This window comes from Lutra lutra, chromosome 14, assembly GCF_902655055.1.
Source record: "Lutra lutra chromosome 14, mLutLut1.2, whole genome shotgun sequence".
Taxonomy (NCBI): domain Eukaryota; kingdom Metazoa; phylum Chordata; class Mammalia; order Carnivora; family Mustelidae; genus Lutra; species Lutra lutra.
Genome location: NC_062291.1, coordinates 49,365,429 through 49,381,989, shown reverse-complemented (window position 1 = coordinate 49,381,989; position 16,561 = coordinate 49,365,429). Strand labels below are relative to the sequence as shown.

The 16,561-nt window shown below is 48.6% G+C and overlaps 2 protein-coding genes across 8 annotated transcripts in view; one reads left to right on the top strand and one right to left on the bottom strand.

The window, feature by feature from the left end:
- Positions 1–3,937, top strand: part of ALOX5 (arachidonate 5-lipoxygenase) — a 42,513-nt gene extending 38,576 nt beyond the window's left edge. The window contains exons 10-14 of the mRNA XM_047703125.1: positions 633–811; positions 1,130–1,251; positions 1,638–1,738; positions 1,992–2,162; positions 3,207–3,937. Of these exons, the coding sequence (XP_047559081.1) occupies positions 633–811; positions 1,130–1,251; positions 1,638–1,738; positions 1,992–2,162; positions 3,207–3,386 (753 nt within the window). The 3' untranslated portion in view covers positions 3,387–3,937. The remainder of the gene's footprint in view (positions 1–632; positions 812–1,129; positions 1,252–1,637; positions 1,739–1,991; positions 2,163–3,206) is intronic.
- Positions 3,938–11,880: 7,943 nt separating this feature from the next.
- Positions 11,881–16,561, bottom strand: part of MARCHF8 (membrane associated ring-CH-type finger 8) — a 127,220-nt gene continuing 122,539 nt past the window's right edge. For all 7 annotated transcript variants that reach the window (XM_047702381.1, XM_047702378.1, XM_047702385.1 and 4 more), the window contains 2 exons: positions 16,152–16,299; positions 11,881–15,524 (listed from right to left, as the gene is read on the bottom strand). In XM_047702381.1, coding sequence (XP_047558337.1) covers positions 15,220–15,524; positions 16,152–16,299 — 453 coding nt within the window. In that variant the 3' untranslated portion in view covers positions 11,881–15,219. The remainder of the gene's footprint in view (positions 15,525–16,151; positions 16,300–16,561) is intronic.

Sequence of the window (16,561 nt, the reverse complement as noted above, 5' to 3'; positions counted from 1 at the left end):
CTCATCCCAGGGAGTGCCAGGCTCATGTCCCCATGCAGGGACCGTCCTCTCCCATCCAAACAAAGTCCAGGGAGCAACTCCAATCACTCCAGCTTGGATCATACGACCCTGTGGACCAACATGTGGCGCTCCAGTACCCAAGTCATCCTTTACAAGGTCCTGTGGCCTGAATGCTCAGCCACCGTGTGTGCTGGGATGGGGACCAGGATGCCTCCTGTGCATCTCTCCCACTCTCACCTAAGCAAACACAGGCCCTCAAAAGAGTTGTGTGGCCCTGGGGGCTGGTATCTGCTCCAAAGCTCAGGTCACTGCAGTGCTTGCCCTCCGGGCAGCCTGTGCTCAGAACAAGAGCCCTGCCCTCCCGCAGCCTCCCCCAGTCCCTGCGCACACCCCTCGGCTGTAACCCCTCACATTAGATGGGGCCTCCCTAACATCTTCTGTGGGCTGCCTGGGTATTCTTGGAATTAAACAGCCCTCCTACCCCACCTCCTCAACCCCCAGGACATGGGCTTGCCTGTCCGCATGCCCGGCCACCCGGGCTTCCTCTCACAGTTTCTCATGGTGAGCTCTGGGTGAGAAGGCTGGCCAGGGACAGCCAGCCTCAGCTCGTGCTCTCTCCCCTCCCACTCAAGGCCAACGCCACAGGGGGCGGTGGGCACGTGCAGATGGTGCAGAGAGCCATGCAGGACCTGACCTACACCTCCCTGTGCTTCCCTGAAGCCATCAAAGCTCGGGGAATGGACAGCGCAGAGGACATTCCCAACTACTTCTACCGGGATGACGGGCTTCTGGTGTGGGAGGCCATCAAGACGTGAGTGCCTGCTGGGGCCAAGGGACCCACTCTGTGCAAAATGAGTAGAGGTCCTGCAGGAGGAGAGGACCGGGGCATTGACAGGCCAGACCAGGGGCCTTGACCACTGACTCAGCGGGCCAGGGCCTGGCTCCGTTGTCAGGGCCCTGAGACAGAGGAAGGTATGTGAGTGGGGGCAGGAATGAGTGACCCGGGTCTGGACATTAAGGAGTAAGTCACAGGGTCACCAGTGGAACCCTGCCCTGGGGCCCAGGGGCCCGGCTCTGCAGATCCTGGCCAGGTCACCCACTCCTGGCTGGGCCCCTCCTCCTGAGCCAGGTTCACGGCCGAGGTGGTAGGCATCTACTATGAGAGTGACCAGGTGGTGGCAGAGGACCAGGAGCTGCAGGACTTCGTGAAGGATGTGTACATGTACGGCATGCGGGGCAAGAAGACCTCAGGTACAGACCGCCTCCACTCTCCTCCTGGCAGGTTCTGCTCTTCCCTGCACCTCTGACTTTCCTTGGGTAGCACTGGCCCAAGGCATCCACCTTAGCACCTGGTGCTGGGGCCAGAGCTCCCAAGAGACCCCTGCCCACCAGTATGTCTCATGGGTACACCTCAGGGACTTTCTGTAGACACTGAGAACCAGGGTCAGAAACTTCGGGAACACTGGGCCATTGTCCCCTTCCAGTGTCTTGCCCGTGCATGAGCCCCCAAAGTCCTCATATGGGAGAACTCAGGGACTGGGAGAAGGGCGGGGGGAGGACATCTGTGGGTCATCGGTCCACTGCGCCCTCTGTCCCCCTGGGGTTGGGGCCTCAGCCACCCCCTGGCTCTGCCCTAGGTTTCCCCAAGTCCATCAAGACCAGAGAGAAGCTGTCGGAGTACCTAACAGTAGTGATCTTCACAGCCTCAGCCCAGCATGCAGCAGTCAATTTCGGCCAGGTGGATTAAGGCAGGGCGGGTCCTCTGGGCGGGACATTGCCAGAGTCACCTTACCTTGACTGCTACTGATGGGCCCAGACAGAGCCACCCCTCTTTCTAGTCTTCTGGGGCTGGTCTTGGTGATGGGAAGGAGGGTGGAAAGTGTCTGGGTGGTTGCTCCCTCTGTGGGGCAGATAGGGGATGGCCTGCTGTTGGGGGGGGGGTGGCAGCTGGCTGACAAGGGGCCCAACCATGTCTGTGGCTGCCCCTGCAGTATGACTGGTGCTCCTGGATCCCCAATGCCCCCCCAACCATGCGGGCCCCACCACCAACGGCCAAAGGTGTGGTCACCATCGAGCAGATTGTGGATACTCTGCCAGACCGTGGCCGCTCCTGCTGGCATCTGGGAGCAGTATGGGCACTAAGCCAGTTCCAAGAAAATGAGGTGAGCAGGGGAGACATTCTGCCCCCTCTAAGGGGCAGGTTGCCCATATTTAACCCATTCCTCCCTCTCGGGCTTTTGCGATTAAGGGCTTAGGCTAGACACCTGTTCTCCTGACTTCCAAGGCTGGGGGTGCCTAGGGGGTCCCAGGCCTGTGCTCGGATGGAGCTCGGGGTGGGGGAGGGGCAGGAGAGCACAGGGATTCTGCTCCACTGGTGACCACCCAGAGGGGACAACTGGGTATCCTGCCAGACACGCCCATGCACATACACCTTACTGAACCTAGTGTCAAAGCTGGGTATCTCTGACGCAACCCCATGGCATTAGCTCAGTGTCACACAGAATGACTGCCAGTTCAACCAGCCCCAGACCCATGGGCATTTTAGCAGGTGCTGAGGTTGCTTTGTTTGCTAATGTCCCCACCGACTCACTAACATCTTTATATATGTGTCTTTGCACATGTGTTCAGGAGGGCCAGATGACGTGCTCCTCGTAGAGGAATTTCTGGGTCAGGGACCATTGAGACCGATGTGCCCTCCATAAACTAATCCCAAATCCCATCCTTTCTAGCCCTGGCTATGAAACTTGCCAGTTTTAACAATCCCATAGTTTTGAAAAAGACAGATCTAGTTTTGATTTGGAGACATCTGTGTGAGTGTGGAAATGAGCACAGCACCACAACACAGCCCGGCGGTGGCTGTCCCAGGCTGGAGAGGCTAGCGCTGGCCCCCGTGCTCCCGCTGCCCAGAGCCCAGACAGGAAGGCAGGAGTGCCGCAGAGGACAGGGCCCAGCAGGAGCAGACCGCTGCCCGCCCGCATGCCACAGCCCCGTGCGCCTGCACCATTCCACACAGGGGGATTTTCCTGTTTCTCCCATTTATCTGAGACCCCAGACTGGGGGCATTCTTGGGGTACTCTCAGCAGGGGAAGGAAAAGGGGAAATGAACACATGCTTCCTCCCTTCCCCAGGGATGGTCTCTGGGGGTGAGACAAGGCCTGTCAGTTTGCATCACCTTGGCAAAGATTAACCTATGTTTCGGCCCTTAGCTGTTCCTGGGCATGTACCCAGAAGAGCATTTCATCGAGAAGCCTGTAAAAGAGGCCATGGCCCGATTCCGCAAGAACCTTGACACCATTGTCAGCGTGATCGCCGAGCGCAACAAGAAGAAGAAGCTGCCATATTACTACTTGTCCCCAGACCGGATTCCCAATAGTGTAGCCATCTAAATGGCCACCTGAGCCAGGCTCACGTGCAAATGGCCAGCTGCTCGCAGCCGAGCTCAGCATCCAGACTCCAGGCTGCCCAGGCAGGCAGGCCCACACGTGGCCCCCAGGGCAGACCTCCTGGCCACTTGCTCTCCAGAGACTGCCCCGGCTCCTCAGGGCACAGGCTGACTGGCTTCAAACCAAAGGCTTCCAGGTTGGGCCACGTTATGCCTCAGCTTCAGTGCATTTTCCAGTTTGTTCCTCAATCTCTAGTAAATCCCAAGTTTTTTCCTCAATCTTTAGTAAATCCCATACTTTGACCACCGTGGGCACACGGCAGGGACCCGTCCTATACAGAGCAGGACAATGTTGCTTCCTGCCCTAGGCCTCGCTCAGTGCTTCTCCACTGGGAGCGATGAGAAGGTCAGGACCAATCTGCTCTTGCTGGCGGGCGTGGAATGATTCTCTTCGATTTATGCTTCATCCAATTTCCTGCATATAGTAGGTGGCCAAATAAATCCTTATTGAATGAATGAACTGGTTATCCTAAAAGTAAAGGAGCGCATTTAAAACAAGCATCCGGGCACCTGGGTGGCTCAGTTGGTTAAGCGACTGCCTTTAGCTCAGGTCATGATCCGGAGTCCCGGGATCGAGTCCCGCATCAGGCTCCCAGCTCCACGGGGAGTCTGCTTCTCCCTCTGACCTTCTCCTCGCTCATGCTCTCTCTCACTGTCTCTCTCTCTCTCAAATAAATAAATAAAATGTTTAAAAAAAAAAAACAAGCATCCGCCTACATGTTATGTTCCAGGCACCCCAAACAGCTGACATCCCTTCTTACAACCAAAAAAAAAAAAGCCACAATCACTGTGATTCCATCTCAGCAAAAGCTCCACCCACCCCACAAAGCCCAGTCTAGACAGAAGGTGGTTTTTCCTCTTCGTTCCTCAGAAAGCTCCTACATTTTCTTCAGAACACATCCTTAATATCGTCCAGCCTGGGGAGGCATCTTTGATTCTCATCTCTACCCACCACCACCCCTCCAGGCCCAGGGCTTTGTCCAAACCTCTGTTGTTTTCTTCCCGCATGGTCTCTCCCTTGAACCCAAAGCCCATGCAAGACAAGGAACTCACCTTACTTGTGGCATGAGGCACCAGCCTGCTGCTCCCTCATTTCCCTCCTGCAAGGCACCTGGCAGGTTCTAGGCACTATATGGGAGCTGCAAGAGAGGACTTAAACTGACTTGTAAAATGTATTTCTTTCCCCACACCCAAGAAGCAGAGCCAGCCCTGAGCCTGGGCATGACGATCCGTTGTGTCCTCCTATACACACTTACCCAACCTATACCCCCAGCTCCTGGCTTCAGAATCAGATCACCAGGGTCTCCAGAATTTCTGGAAGATGTACCCAATGTGCTAGGTCAGAAACTCAAAGTCTAGGTCAAAGGCTTCCACTAGGGCCAATAAAGCATGGGAGAGGTCATGCAGGAGAAGGCTCCTGAAGCCACAAGTCCCTCTGAGGAAACTTGAGCACTGGGATGCGGACTAGAGAGAGTGAGGCCTGGACATTTACTGCCCCAGACTCCCTACCATCCCTCTGAGAACTGCCCACACTGATGAGTGACCTTGGTGGTGGACTCCATAATCTTATGGTCGTGGTAAAGGCACTCACTCAGCTCCATGTTCCTGCAAGGGCCAACGTACCAACCTTTAGAAGCTGCGAGGCCGTGTGAGCAAAGGAAGGAAGAGGAGCAGGCAGGAGTGATGATGCAGGCCTGATCCTGTGGGTGCAACCAGGGAGGGAAGGAAGGTCTGGGTAGAATAGACTCCAGACTGCAGGGCACCTCGACAAAAGCCTCACTCAGCTAGTGGAGTCCTCAAACAAAAGTGGCCCATTACAGAAATCTTGCATCAGGCAGGAAAGACAAAAATGGTCTTGGCATGAAGGTCACAACAGATCCAAAGGTGTGGCAGCTGCAGCTGTTGGTTAATTATGTTCTCTGCAGCTGGCCCTCGGCCTTGCCCATTCTCCCGAAGCTGGGTATTTAGGAGCACACCCCAGCATGGCTAAAGACAGGGAAAACCCCACTTCTGTGCACAAACTCTGTCTAAACCTCTGGCGTGACCCCCTAAGCCAGGCACGCATGTGGCCAGCTGCAAATAGCTCAACTGAGGATCAAACCACTAACGCGACATTTGTTAAACAGCTCTCAGTTTCAGCTCAACCAAGTTAACTGCTTGCTTTAAAAAAAGCCCTCTTCAGAGGAATGTAAGAGAACTCAGAATCTCTACAAAATGATATTCAAAATACCCAGGGCACAATCCAAAATTATTCAACATAAAAGGAAAATGTGACCTACTCTCAAGGGAAAAGGCAACCAAGAGAAACTGATCATATATGATAGCACAGATATTGGAATCAATAGATAATGATTTCAATGAAGCTTTTATACCTGTGCTTTGTGGGTTAAAGGAAATATATTACCAATTCATGAAAAGATAGGAAATCTCAGCAGAGAACTATACGTGGTAAAAGAGAAGAAGAAGGAGAAGAGAGCGAAGAGGAAGAAAAAGAATCATCATCAGATGGAAATTCTATAACTAAAAATATCTGGAAAAAATAATCTAGCAGAACAGAGGCAAGAGAGCAAGGAATCAGTGAACTTGAAAACAGATCAATAGAAATGATCTAATCTGAAGCAAAAAGATATTTTTTTTTTTTACATGAACAGAGCTTCAGAGATCTATGGGACAATACCAAAAGGTTTTACATACATGTCACTGGGAGTCCTAGAAGGAGAGGGGAGATAAAAGACGATGGGGCAGAGCAAATATCTGAAGAAGTAAAGGCCAAAAATTTCCCAAATTTGGTGAGAAACAAATTTATAGCTTCAAGAAGCTCAGCCAAACCTAAGCCCAAGCAGAATAAATACAAAGAAAACCATACTTCAGAGACAAAGAATGAAAGAGACTACACAGAATTCTATAACCAGCAAAAATATTTCTCAAGTATGATAATGAAATAAAGAAATTTCCAGGTCCAATAAAATAAAGAGAATCTATTGCCAGTAGATCTACAAGAAATGCTCCCATGGAAACTCAGATCCTCAGGAAGGACAGGGCAGTATCAGATTGGTAAATATTCGGTAAATGTAAGAGACTTTCTCCCCTCCTCCTTCCTTTAAAATAAATATCATTATTTGAAGCAAATATTACAACACTGTCATGTGGTATTTATAATACACGTAAACACAACAGGAAGATAGCATCAAAGACAATGGGTGTTGAAAGTCTATTTCAGGCACATGGTTTCTACATCTTCTATCAAGGGGTACAATATTAATTCTAAGTAGTTTGTGAAACTGTAAGGAGGTAGATTATAACCTCTAGAGCAACCACTAAAATAATATAAATAAGTACAGCTAAAAACCGAGAGGACTTAAAATGGAATTCTAAAAGTATATAAATAATTTAAAAGAAAGGAAAAAAAAAAGAGGAACAGAGAAACAAAAACACAGAGGACAAATCAAATAATAAAACGCCAGGCACAGAACCAACCATATCAGTAATTACATCAAATGCTTTAAAAACTAAAAACTCCAGCTAAAAGGCAAAGATGATCAGAATAATTTAAAAATCAATACCCAACTACATGCAATATACAAGACACAGACTTTAAATCCATAGCAGCGTCAAGCAAATATTTTAGGTTTGGTATGCCACATACAATCTGCTGCACTTTTAACTGTTTTTAATTTTTTTGAGATTTTATTATTTTTTTGGCAGAGACACAGCAAGAGAGTGAAGGCAGATGATTAAGTCACCCAGGTGCCTTTGTTTTACAACTTTAAAAGGTTGTTTTAAAAATGCAGCAGGGGGCACCTGGGTGGCTCAGTGGTTAAACGTCTGCCTTCGGCTCAAGTCATGATCCCAGGGTCCTGGCCCCACATCAGGCTCCCTGCTCATCAGGGAGTCTGCTTCTCCCTCAGCCTCTGCCTCTGCTCCTTCCCCCACTTGTGCTCACACTCTCACTCTATCTCTTAAATAAAATCTTCTAAAAATTAAATTAAATAAAATTATAAAACACTAGCTCAAGAACTTTACGAAAATTTGCCATGGGCTGGATTTGGCCAGTGGATTATAGTCTGTCAGTCCTGGTATGAAAAGATAGATAAGCGGGCGCCTGGAAGGCTCAGTCAGTTAAGCGTCTGCCTTCAGTTAAGGTCATGATCCCAGGGTCCTGCTCAACTGGGAGCTCAATCCTTTTGCCTCTTCCCCTGCTTGTGCTCTCTCTCTCAAATAAAAAAATAAAATCTGTTCAAGATATGTCCCCAAAGGCAAAGGAAACAAAAGCAAAAATGAACTTTTGGGACTTCATCAAGATCAAAAGCTTCTGCACAGCAAAGCAAACAGTCAACAAAACAAAGAGGCAACCCACGGAATGGGAGAAGATATTTGCAAATGACAGTACAGACAAAAGGTTGATATCCAGGATCTATAAAGAACTTCTCAAACTCACACACAAAACAGATAATCATATCAAAAAATGGGCAAAAGAAATGAACAGACAATTCTCCAATGAAGACATACAAATGGCTACCAGACACATGAAAAAATGTTCATCATCACTAGCCATCAGGGAGATTCAAATTAAAACCACATTGAGATACCACCTTACACCAGTTAGAATGGCCAAAATTAGCAAGACAGGAAACAACATGTGTTGGAGGGGATGTGGAGAAAGGGGAACCCTCTTACACTGTTGGTGGGAATGCAAGTGGGTGCAGCCTCTTTGGAGAACAGTGTGGAGATTCCTCAAGAAATTAAAAATAGAGCTTCCCTATGACCCTGCAATTGCACTACTGGGTATTTACCCCAAAGATACAGATGTAGTGAAAAGAAGGGCCATCTGTACCCCAATGTTTATAGCAGCAATGGCCACAGTCACCAAACTGTGGAAAGAACCAAGATGCCCTTCAACGGAAGAATGGATAAGGAAGATGTGGTCCATATACACTATGGAGTATTATGCCTCCATCAGAAAGGATGAATCCCCAACTTTTGTAGCAACATGGACGGGACTGGAAGAGATTATGCTGAGTGAAATAAGTCAAGCAGAGAGAGTCAATTATCATATGGTTTCACTTATTTGTGGAGCATAACAAATAGCATGGAGGACAAGGGGAGATGGAGAGGAGAAGGGAGTTGAGGGAAATTGGAAAGGAGGTGAACCACGAGAGACTATGGACTCTGAAAAACAACCTGAGCATTTTGAAGGGGCGGGGGGTGGGAGGATGGGGGAGCCAGGTGGTGGGTATTAGAGAGGGCACGGATTGCATGGAGCACTGGGTGTGGCGCAAAAACAATGAATTCTGTTACGCTGAAAAGAAATTTTAAAAAATTTTCCAAAAAAAATATAAAGAAGATTTGTGAATGGCAAATAAGCACATGACAAGAAGCACACAAAAAGACATTCAACATCATTAATCACTGGGAAAATGCAAATTAAAACTACAAATGCAAATTAAAAGCAAATTACAACTATTATCCATGTGAACAGCTAAAATTCTTATATTTTAGGTTAGTGATTGACAACACCAAATGTTGCAAGGGTCTGAAGTAACTGGAAGCCTCCCACCTTGTTGGTGGGGATGTAAAATGGTATACCTGCTTTGTGAAAATGTTTCTTTAGTTTCTTATAAAACTAAACATCTCTACCCTCTCTGAACCAGCATTTTATGCCTAGGTATTTACCCAAGAGAAATGAAAATGTGTCCACAAAAAAAATCTTAACAGTTCTATTCATAATGGCCAAAAACTGGAAAGAGCTCAAGTCTCCAACCATAAGAAAATGAAGAAACTGTTATATTTATACAGTGGAATATTCAACACAAAACAGGAATGTGCTGATACAGGGCATAGACAAAACTCAAAAACACTGTGCTGGCTTAAAGAACGCTTACACAAGAGTGTGAGCTCCATGACTTCACTAAAATTAAGCTCCAGGACAAGCTAAAACCAAAAATCAAAACTACAATTTTGTAGAAGGTATGGGGACAGAGGTGGCCTGGGAAAGGGCATCGCAATTTTCAGGACTGAGATAACGTTCTGTATTTTAACACAGAACCTATGGTTTCGGGTTTCACAAGTATATACATCTGCCAGACTCATCAGATGGTACACTTAAGGTTTATACATTTCACTGTATGTAAATTTTTCCTAAGAACAAAAAGAACCATAAATACATGTTGAGTTGTAGCTAACGATATACAAATTGAGGTGGGGTAAAGTACACACTTCCGGTTGCAGTCTACTCTGAAAGGCACTCAAAAAGCAAGGTGATGGAAGGACAGTGTAATGAACAGATGGAAATACATGGTAAAGCTTATACAGCAAAATGCTAACTGTAGAATCTAGGGTACATGAAATCTCACTAGGCAATTACTTAAAATTTTGTATTAAAATTTTTCGTAATAAAACGGAGAAAAAAATGAAGAGCCAGTTACATCAAACCAGAGTTAATCTTCTTTCACCAGAAAAAGCACCTATGATTTAATGTAAAACATACCCAAAAAAAAACAAGAGAAATGACCAAGGCATGGAAATTCACACAAGCAGACACATACAGTAAACAAAAGACGCTCAATAAACATCAATGATAAGAGAGAAGACAATCATCTTAGTAACAATTTAAAAAATACCTCCATGACACAATGTAAGGAGAGACCAATTCTTTTAAGTGAGCCATTCTGGAGGGTGCTTTTGGAACTTAAGTACCTTTACCTTTTTCTCTCCTTCTAGGAATTTACCTTCCAAACCGCTCCCCACGCCACACACACATGTGCGTGCACATACAAAGATAAATGTCATGGATGTGGACTTCAGCCTTGTTTCTAATATCAAAATTCAATTAAACATCCTTATCATTGCAGTCACGTGACTGCTGTAAGCAACACGCATTTCCCAGATCTTTCAGACACGTGGAGAGTATGTGACGCCTCTACCGCCTGACTACGGCCCAGAATCCCCGCCTTCCCGGGACCCAGCGCTGGGCTCCTGCTCAAGGCCTTTCCCTGAAAAGGGGCTGCCGCTCCTGGTCATCTAGGTAGTTCTACTATAGCACCAGGCTCACCCTCCTCCCACCAGCCTGACACCCCAAATGATGAGCAGCAAGTATGTCACTATGCCACTGAATGGGGCTCTAAGTCTGTTGTTTCTTACAAAACAGGAGGCTGGCCTGCGTGTAGTCTGCCCCCCTGGAAGTGTGCCAGGCCGCAGCCATCACCCCATCACTTTGTGGCTGCTGTTAAAGGGCAGAAAGGCCTGGGGACAGCAGGGTCAAGCCTGTGTGCAACAAGACCCACTGGGCATCTCTTCGGCCACCCTCACCAAATTTGGTGGATCCCCAAAGCAGAGAGGCTCCCCTCGGGGAGCACCCCCCACCTCACCTTTTCACCCATGATTCCTCTTTCAGCTCCACCCTCCTCACCCCTCCAACCACTAATCAAGCACTCCCTCCCTCCCATGGGCACACACCTGTTCAGCTCCTCCGTGGTCACCTCCTCCAGAGGCCTCAGCAGCTCCCGAAGTCAGGCAAGGACACTTGGCAGAGTATCCTCCCGCTTAGTTCCCAAGTCTCCTGGCAGTTATCCAGTACCCTTAACTGGTGGACGATTCTCTGGGGTCACCTAGAGAACAGTACGTACAGGGCAATCCTGGCCTCCGTTTTCACCTTGGGCATACAGGTAAAGGCAGGTGCCTGCCCTCGGCACACACAGCCCTGTGAATGGTTTTCAGTCTCAAGGCAGAAGGACCTATGATAGCACCATGATTCAGGGAGGCCCCATCAGAGACTGGGAGATACAGCCAGGCTGAGCTATGGCCAGAACCTCCCTAGTTCTCCTATTCAGCAAGGCTGCGGCTCAGTTAAGTGTTTCAACAGACAAGGGGAATTAGACAATAATCACCTGCTCCATGGTCATATCGCCAGACACACCCTGAACTTGAATCTGGCTTCTCGCAGGGCACGGAGTCCAAGTAGAGCCTGGATGTTTGAAGCAAGCACAGCTGTGTGAGCAACTTCTGTCTTCACTCCCATGCCCGCACACTCTCCTGAACCCAACCCCTCCCCACCAACCAACCACCAGTGTCTGGGGGAGCCATCCTCCCTGCCTAGGAAAACAGATACCTCCAGAGATTGCATGATTTTCTTCCCCAACGTGCAAGTCAGAGGATCATGGAAAGGGGGATGAGAACCACTGGAATGCCTGCCGATGTTCCCAGCCTTCTTGCAGGAAAACACTTTCATGGCAAAAATCCCTTTTTAAAGAGATGCTTTATTGCTGCAATTAGACCCCCGTGTATAACACAAATAACCCCCCTAGAGAATGATTCAAGTAATACTGAGAAACAGTGAACATACACAAAAGGATACAAAACCAGACATTCAGATAACTAGAAACTTCACAAGGTAAGAAAATCTTCGAATGTGAAGTGCCTTTTAGAAACTACACCACACATGCCAGTGTAAATTTGGTTTTTATTAACAATCAGCTTTCTATAAACATTGCCTGTAAATAGGTGAAGAGCTGCACAACTTAATTATGTCCAAAACAAAAATAAATGCTTTTACTTCCCTGTGTTCCAGTCCTTCCTTGGGCTGGAGAGGGGAGCTGCATATTTCAAATCAGATTCAAAAGGGAAAGTATTCAAAAAGTATCTTTGCCTCAGGCCAAATGCACAGCATCACGGCTCCCGGCCCTGTGGTTCCCAGACCCCCTCCAGCCCTGCAGCCAACCCAACAGGCGGCAGCAGCAGCCCCAGCTGTGCAGGCCCTACCTGCGACTCTGGAACTGGCCCACTGCCTGTGGCCTGCATGTCTGCAATCAGGTGGGGCACACCAGCAAGGCTGAAAAGCAGACCCATAAGACTGAAAAGAGTGGAATGAGGCAGAAAAGGAGGAGACGGAAGAGGCCTTTGATAGTTTCCAGAATTTCTTAAAATCAACTCAGGCACAAAAACTAAATTCCTGCTGGCAGCCAAAGTTGGAAGTGCTCGAGCCAACTTTTGAGGGAACAGAGGCCAAATCAGAGAGGGCTGACTGGCAACACCCAGGAAGCCACTTCCCTCTCCTCCTGGCCTGGCCCCCCAAGTACCAGGCTCCAGGCCCTGAGACCACCAGCTCATCCCACATCTCTGGTTCAGCCAAATGTTGTCTGCCCACCAAAGCCACGTGCAGAATGAGGGGAAACTGGGGAATAAATAAGCCCCCCCCACCAAAACTCGAAGGCAAGCTGCTACGACTAAAGGAACCCCCTGGCAGATCCGCTGCGCCCACTAGATGGCAGCAGAGCACCACCTTTCCAGAGCTTGGGCCTCCAGGGTCCATCTCTGGGGGTTAGTGATTAGAGCAGAGACTAAGAATGGAATCAGAGGTGCTCAACTACAACCTATGAGAAAAGAAAAAGGCAAGGGAGCATGTGTGTGCCATCCCAGGCGAGGAAAGAAAGATGTGGGATGGACCGTCCCCAGGCAGAAGGCTTTTTTTTAGGAGCTTGGTGGAGGTGATGAGATGGTGTTAGGCCTTCCTGAAAAGAAGTGAGGGTTTCACATGAGAATTTGGTCAGGCACGGGAGCAACACAGCAGTCATGGGTTATAAAGGCACCTCTGCAATAGGGGGTGCCAGCCGTGACAGGTGGGCTGCCCAGAGGCTGTCCCTACCTAAGCACACTTTCCTCTCTGCCAGAAATCTAGTGACTTTCAAGTTCAGTGCAAGGGGTTCCATCAGGGACAGGGGAAGGAATCCCACTTAAAAATTGATCCCAGTCTTCATATGACTGCTCATCTGCTGTAAGAGGGCAGCGACAAGGGCCTTCCCTGGGCAGCTCCTAAGGGGCACAGGCAGGGCTGGCCCAGGACTCTGAGTGGAGATACTGTGAGCTACCGGCCGTCCCCAGGCTGAGAAGGGGTGTGGGTAATTGCACTTTGGGGCACAGTGAGCACAGGCCCAGAATGGACGCAGCCTGGGAGGTGGAGCGAGCGAGCAGGCTGACCTATTTTTCAGGGGACGGCCAGAGGAAGGCCACAGTGCGGCGGCTCCTTAGACCAGGGTCCGTGACGCCAACAAATGAGACACAGGATGGAAAGAGATGGCAGGACAAAGCTACCCTCCCCCAGAGCTTAGATGCACTTCAGCCTCCTCCAGGCTTTCAAAACAAACCAGAGCACTTCCACTCTGAAAGGCAAAGGAATCGTCTTGTGTTTGCTTCATCCTCTTAGCAGGACAGGGGAGTCAGCTAAGGTTCAGGGGACTGAGGGCAGGATTCCCGGGCACCCTTCCCCTCAGAGGAGGCTTACAATACAGAGTCGCCTGGAAAGTAAGTACCCGGGCACGCTCCTGTTACACTGCAGACCCTCCTGGCCTCTTTTCCTGGAGTTGACTCCTATTTTCCTGGTGAAGTGAAACTCATTTTTAAAAAACAGAATTTTAAGCAGACTTTTTAAAGGGACAAAGGCCATTTGATGGTAGTGATTTTGGTTTTGTCTTATGAAAATGGTACAGGAAATAATCCCTGATGACAGAACGAACTGATCACAAGAATCCTTTCTGTGCAGTCCCGTTAAGGCGATAAATGGGTAGAGGTATGGCTGGGGGCAGTGACCATGGGCCATGGCAGTTTGCTGCTCACTCCTGGCCTTCGTCCCAGAGCCAGCCCATCTGTCTCTCTGCCTGGGCCAGCGATCCACAGAACCTCCCCCGAAGCAGAAGCCGTCCAGGGTGGCAGGCACCCAAGGAGCACCCTCTGGGGCCGCGCCCCAGGCCAGGGCAGTGACGCTTACTCTTTCAGTGAAGCCTCACAAACTGGAGAGGTTTGTCCGGAAAGGAGTCGTTTTTAAATATTCAGTTTTGTTCTAATTACTCACTTGCTTCCTTTCGTTTAGATCTCACAAAACCTTCTTTTTCAAAGTTGACCAAAAAGAAATGTTTGGGGAAGGCCCGTGACATAAACACTTGTCATAAAATAGGCTTGAAACCACAAGAATTAGGCTCAAATTGCCATGCGGCATCCATTAATTCCCATGAAATGTTAGGAAAAAGCCTCCGATCTGTTTGTCCTTGCTTTAGAGCCACAAGTCCCTTTTATGGACACAGAGTAGATGTCGGGTTTCTTAGAATATATAAGGCAAAGAGGGTTTTAGATCTATTATAATGTAAAAGATAATGAAAGGAAGGCTTCTAAATGAGACGTTCTTTTAAATGTCAATCCCACTGGACACATATTACAAAATAAAGATTCTCTTTTTGTAAAGTGCTGTTTGCTTAGTGAATCACTCGCCACCATGCACAGAGCACCACAGCCCCGTCTGCTCAGGAAAACGGTCAGTGGCAGCATTGGCAGAGGGGCTCAGCTCCCCACACTCTTCTCGGGGAGGAGGGAAATCCTCTCATCATGGCTAGACATTCCCGAACACTCTGTGCTAGGGTAGGGACTGCTGCCAACCGGGAGAGGCCAGGCTTCGAGGCCAGGGTGCCACCCTGCTCCTGCTCTTCCCTTGGGTTTGGCATTTTATTCTCTCATTCTGCTCATGAGCCAGAACAGCCAGCATCCCATCATAGAGCATCACGGGGACCTCCCTTCCCATGCAAATGCTGGCAGAAGTGGAACCCGGCCATGCACAGCCAACGTGAGGGCTTTCCAGAAGATTCACTAAGGAGGGTTTAGAAAAAGAGAAGCCATTAAAACAGTCACCTGCCCAGTCTATGCTATTAAAGGACATAAGGAAAGGTACACAATTGGCAGTAAACAATTTCCTTCAGCGGTTCTTCAATGTCTAGGAAAACTACTCCTCCACAAAATCAGACATGAGCGATTTCTGTTCCAGTGTCTTCAGGTTCTGTCCAACAAGAAGAGTTTGTGTCAGAATGACAGATTCCATGTCCATCTTTATTTTCAAAGTTGGCTTCTGTTAGTGCAGACTTTTCAAAAATATTCTTTTTGCTTGTTTCTGGACAGTTCTGAACATAGATTACTCTGTTATAAGCCTTGAGTCTCTTCCATAGTTGCACGTACACTTTGCACTGAACGTACATAAAAAGAAGTCCGCCGGTAAAGCCGATGGCCACAACCACCAGTTTAGTCCAAAAGGGCCACTCTAGGATTCCTGGAAGGGGAAAAACCCGGTTAGCCTATCTGCAGATCTAATTTAAGATCTGAAGTAAATAAAACACAACTTCTGACCTTCCCATAACCAATGGAATCTTTACTCATCAAATCCTGCTTCATCATAAGTGGGGAGGCAGAGGGTGTCCATTCTCTTATCCTGCTGCTCTTCCAGGAGATTCTCCCTCTCTTCTCCCTGATTGATCTCTTCTGACTGGGTTTTTTTTTTTTTTAAAGATTTTATTTATTTATTTGACAGAGAGAAATCACAAGTAGGCAGAGAGGCAAGCAGAGAGAGAGGAGGAAGCAGGCTCCACGCCGAGCGGAAAGCCCGATGTGGGGCTTGAACCCAGGACCTGGGATCATGACCTGAGCCGAAGGCAGCGGCTTAACCCACTGAGCCACCCAGGCGCCCCTGACTGGGTTTTTTAATAAGTACTCACCTCAGCAAGAGAAACATCCAAAAAGGATGCTTGGTGCCTCTTAACTGATGCCCCCACTCCAGAAATCCAGATATTTGAAGCCTGACTTAAAAACCGATCTGGAACGATGCCCCGATCCTAGGACCCCTGTGTGTTATCCAGGATGTCTACGCTGCGCTCATCTTCCACCCTGAGCACATACATACCTGTTGCCTGTCCGTGTTTGATCTCCTCTGTGGTACGGTCAATGAGCACATACAAGGACCAGACCACGCAGGTGATGGCGATGACATGGAACGTCACCGAGCACATGATCTTCCTGCGCTCACTGGCCGTCATCTGCAACCTCTCCCACTGGAAAGACCACACACAGAGCATGAGGTGCAGGACCCCAATGGAAAGGGCAACAATGGGGGTGAGAGCATTGTAGATGGGTAAGATTGGCTTTCTTGCCCCTCCCCTTTCCCCAGACTTCATGAATTTTCCCAAATACCAAAAGTCATTCTCCTTAAACCAACCAGGTACCAGGCACTGGTATTCTGTCGACAGCCAACTTTTCATGCAATGAAAAGAAGCTGGGATCAAGATGAGCTATGAACCACAACCAGGTATCAGT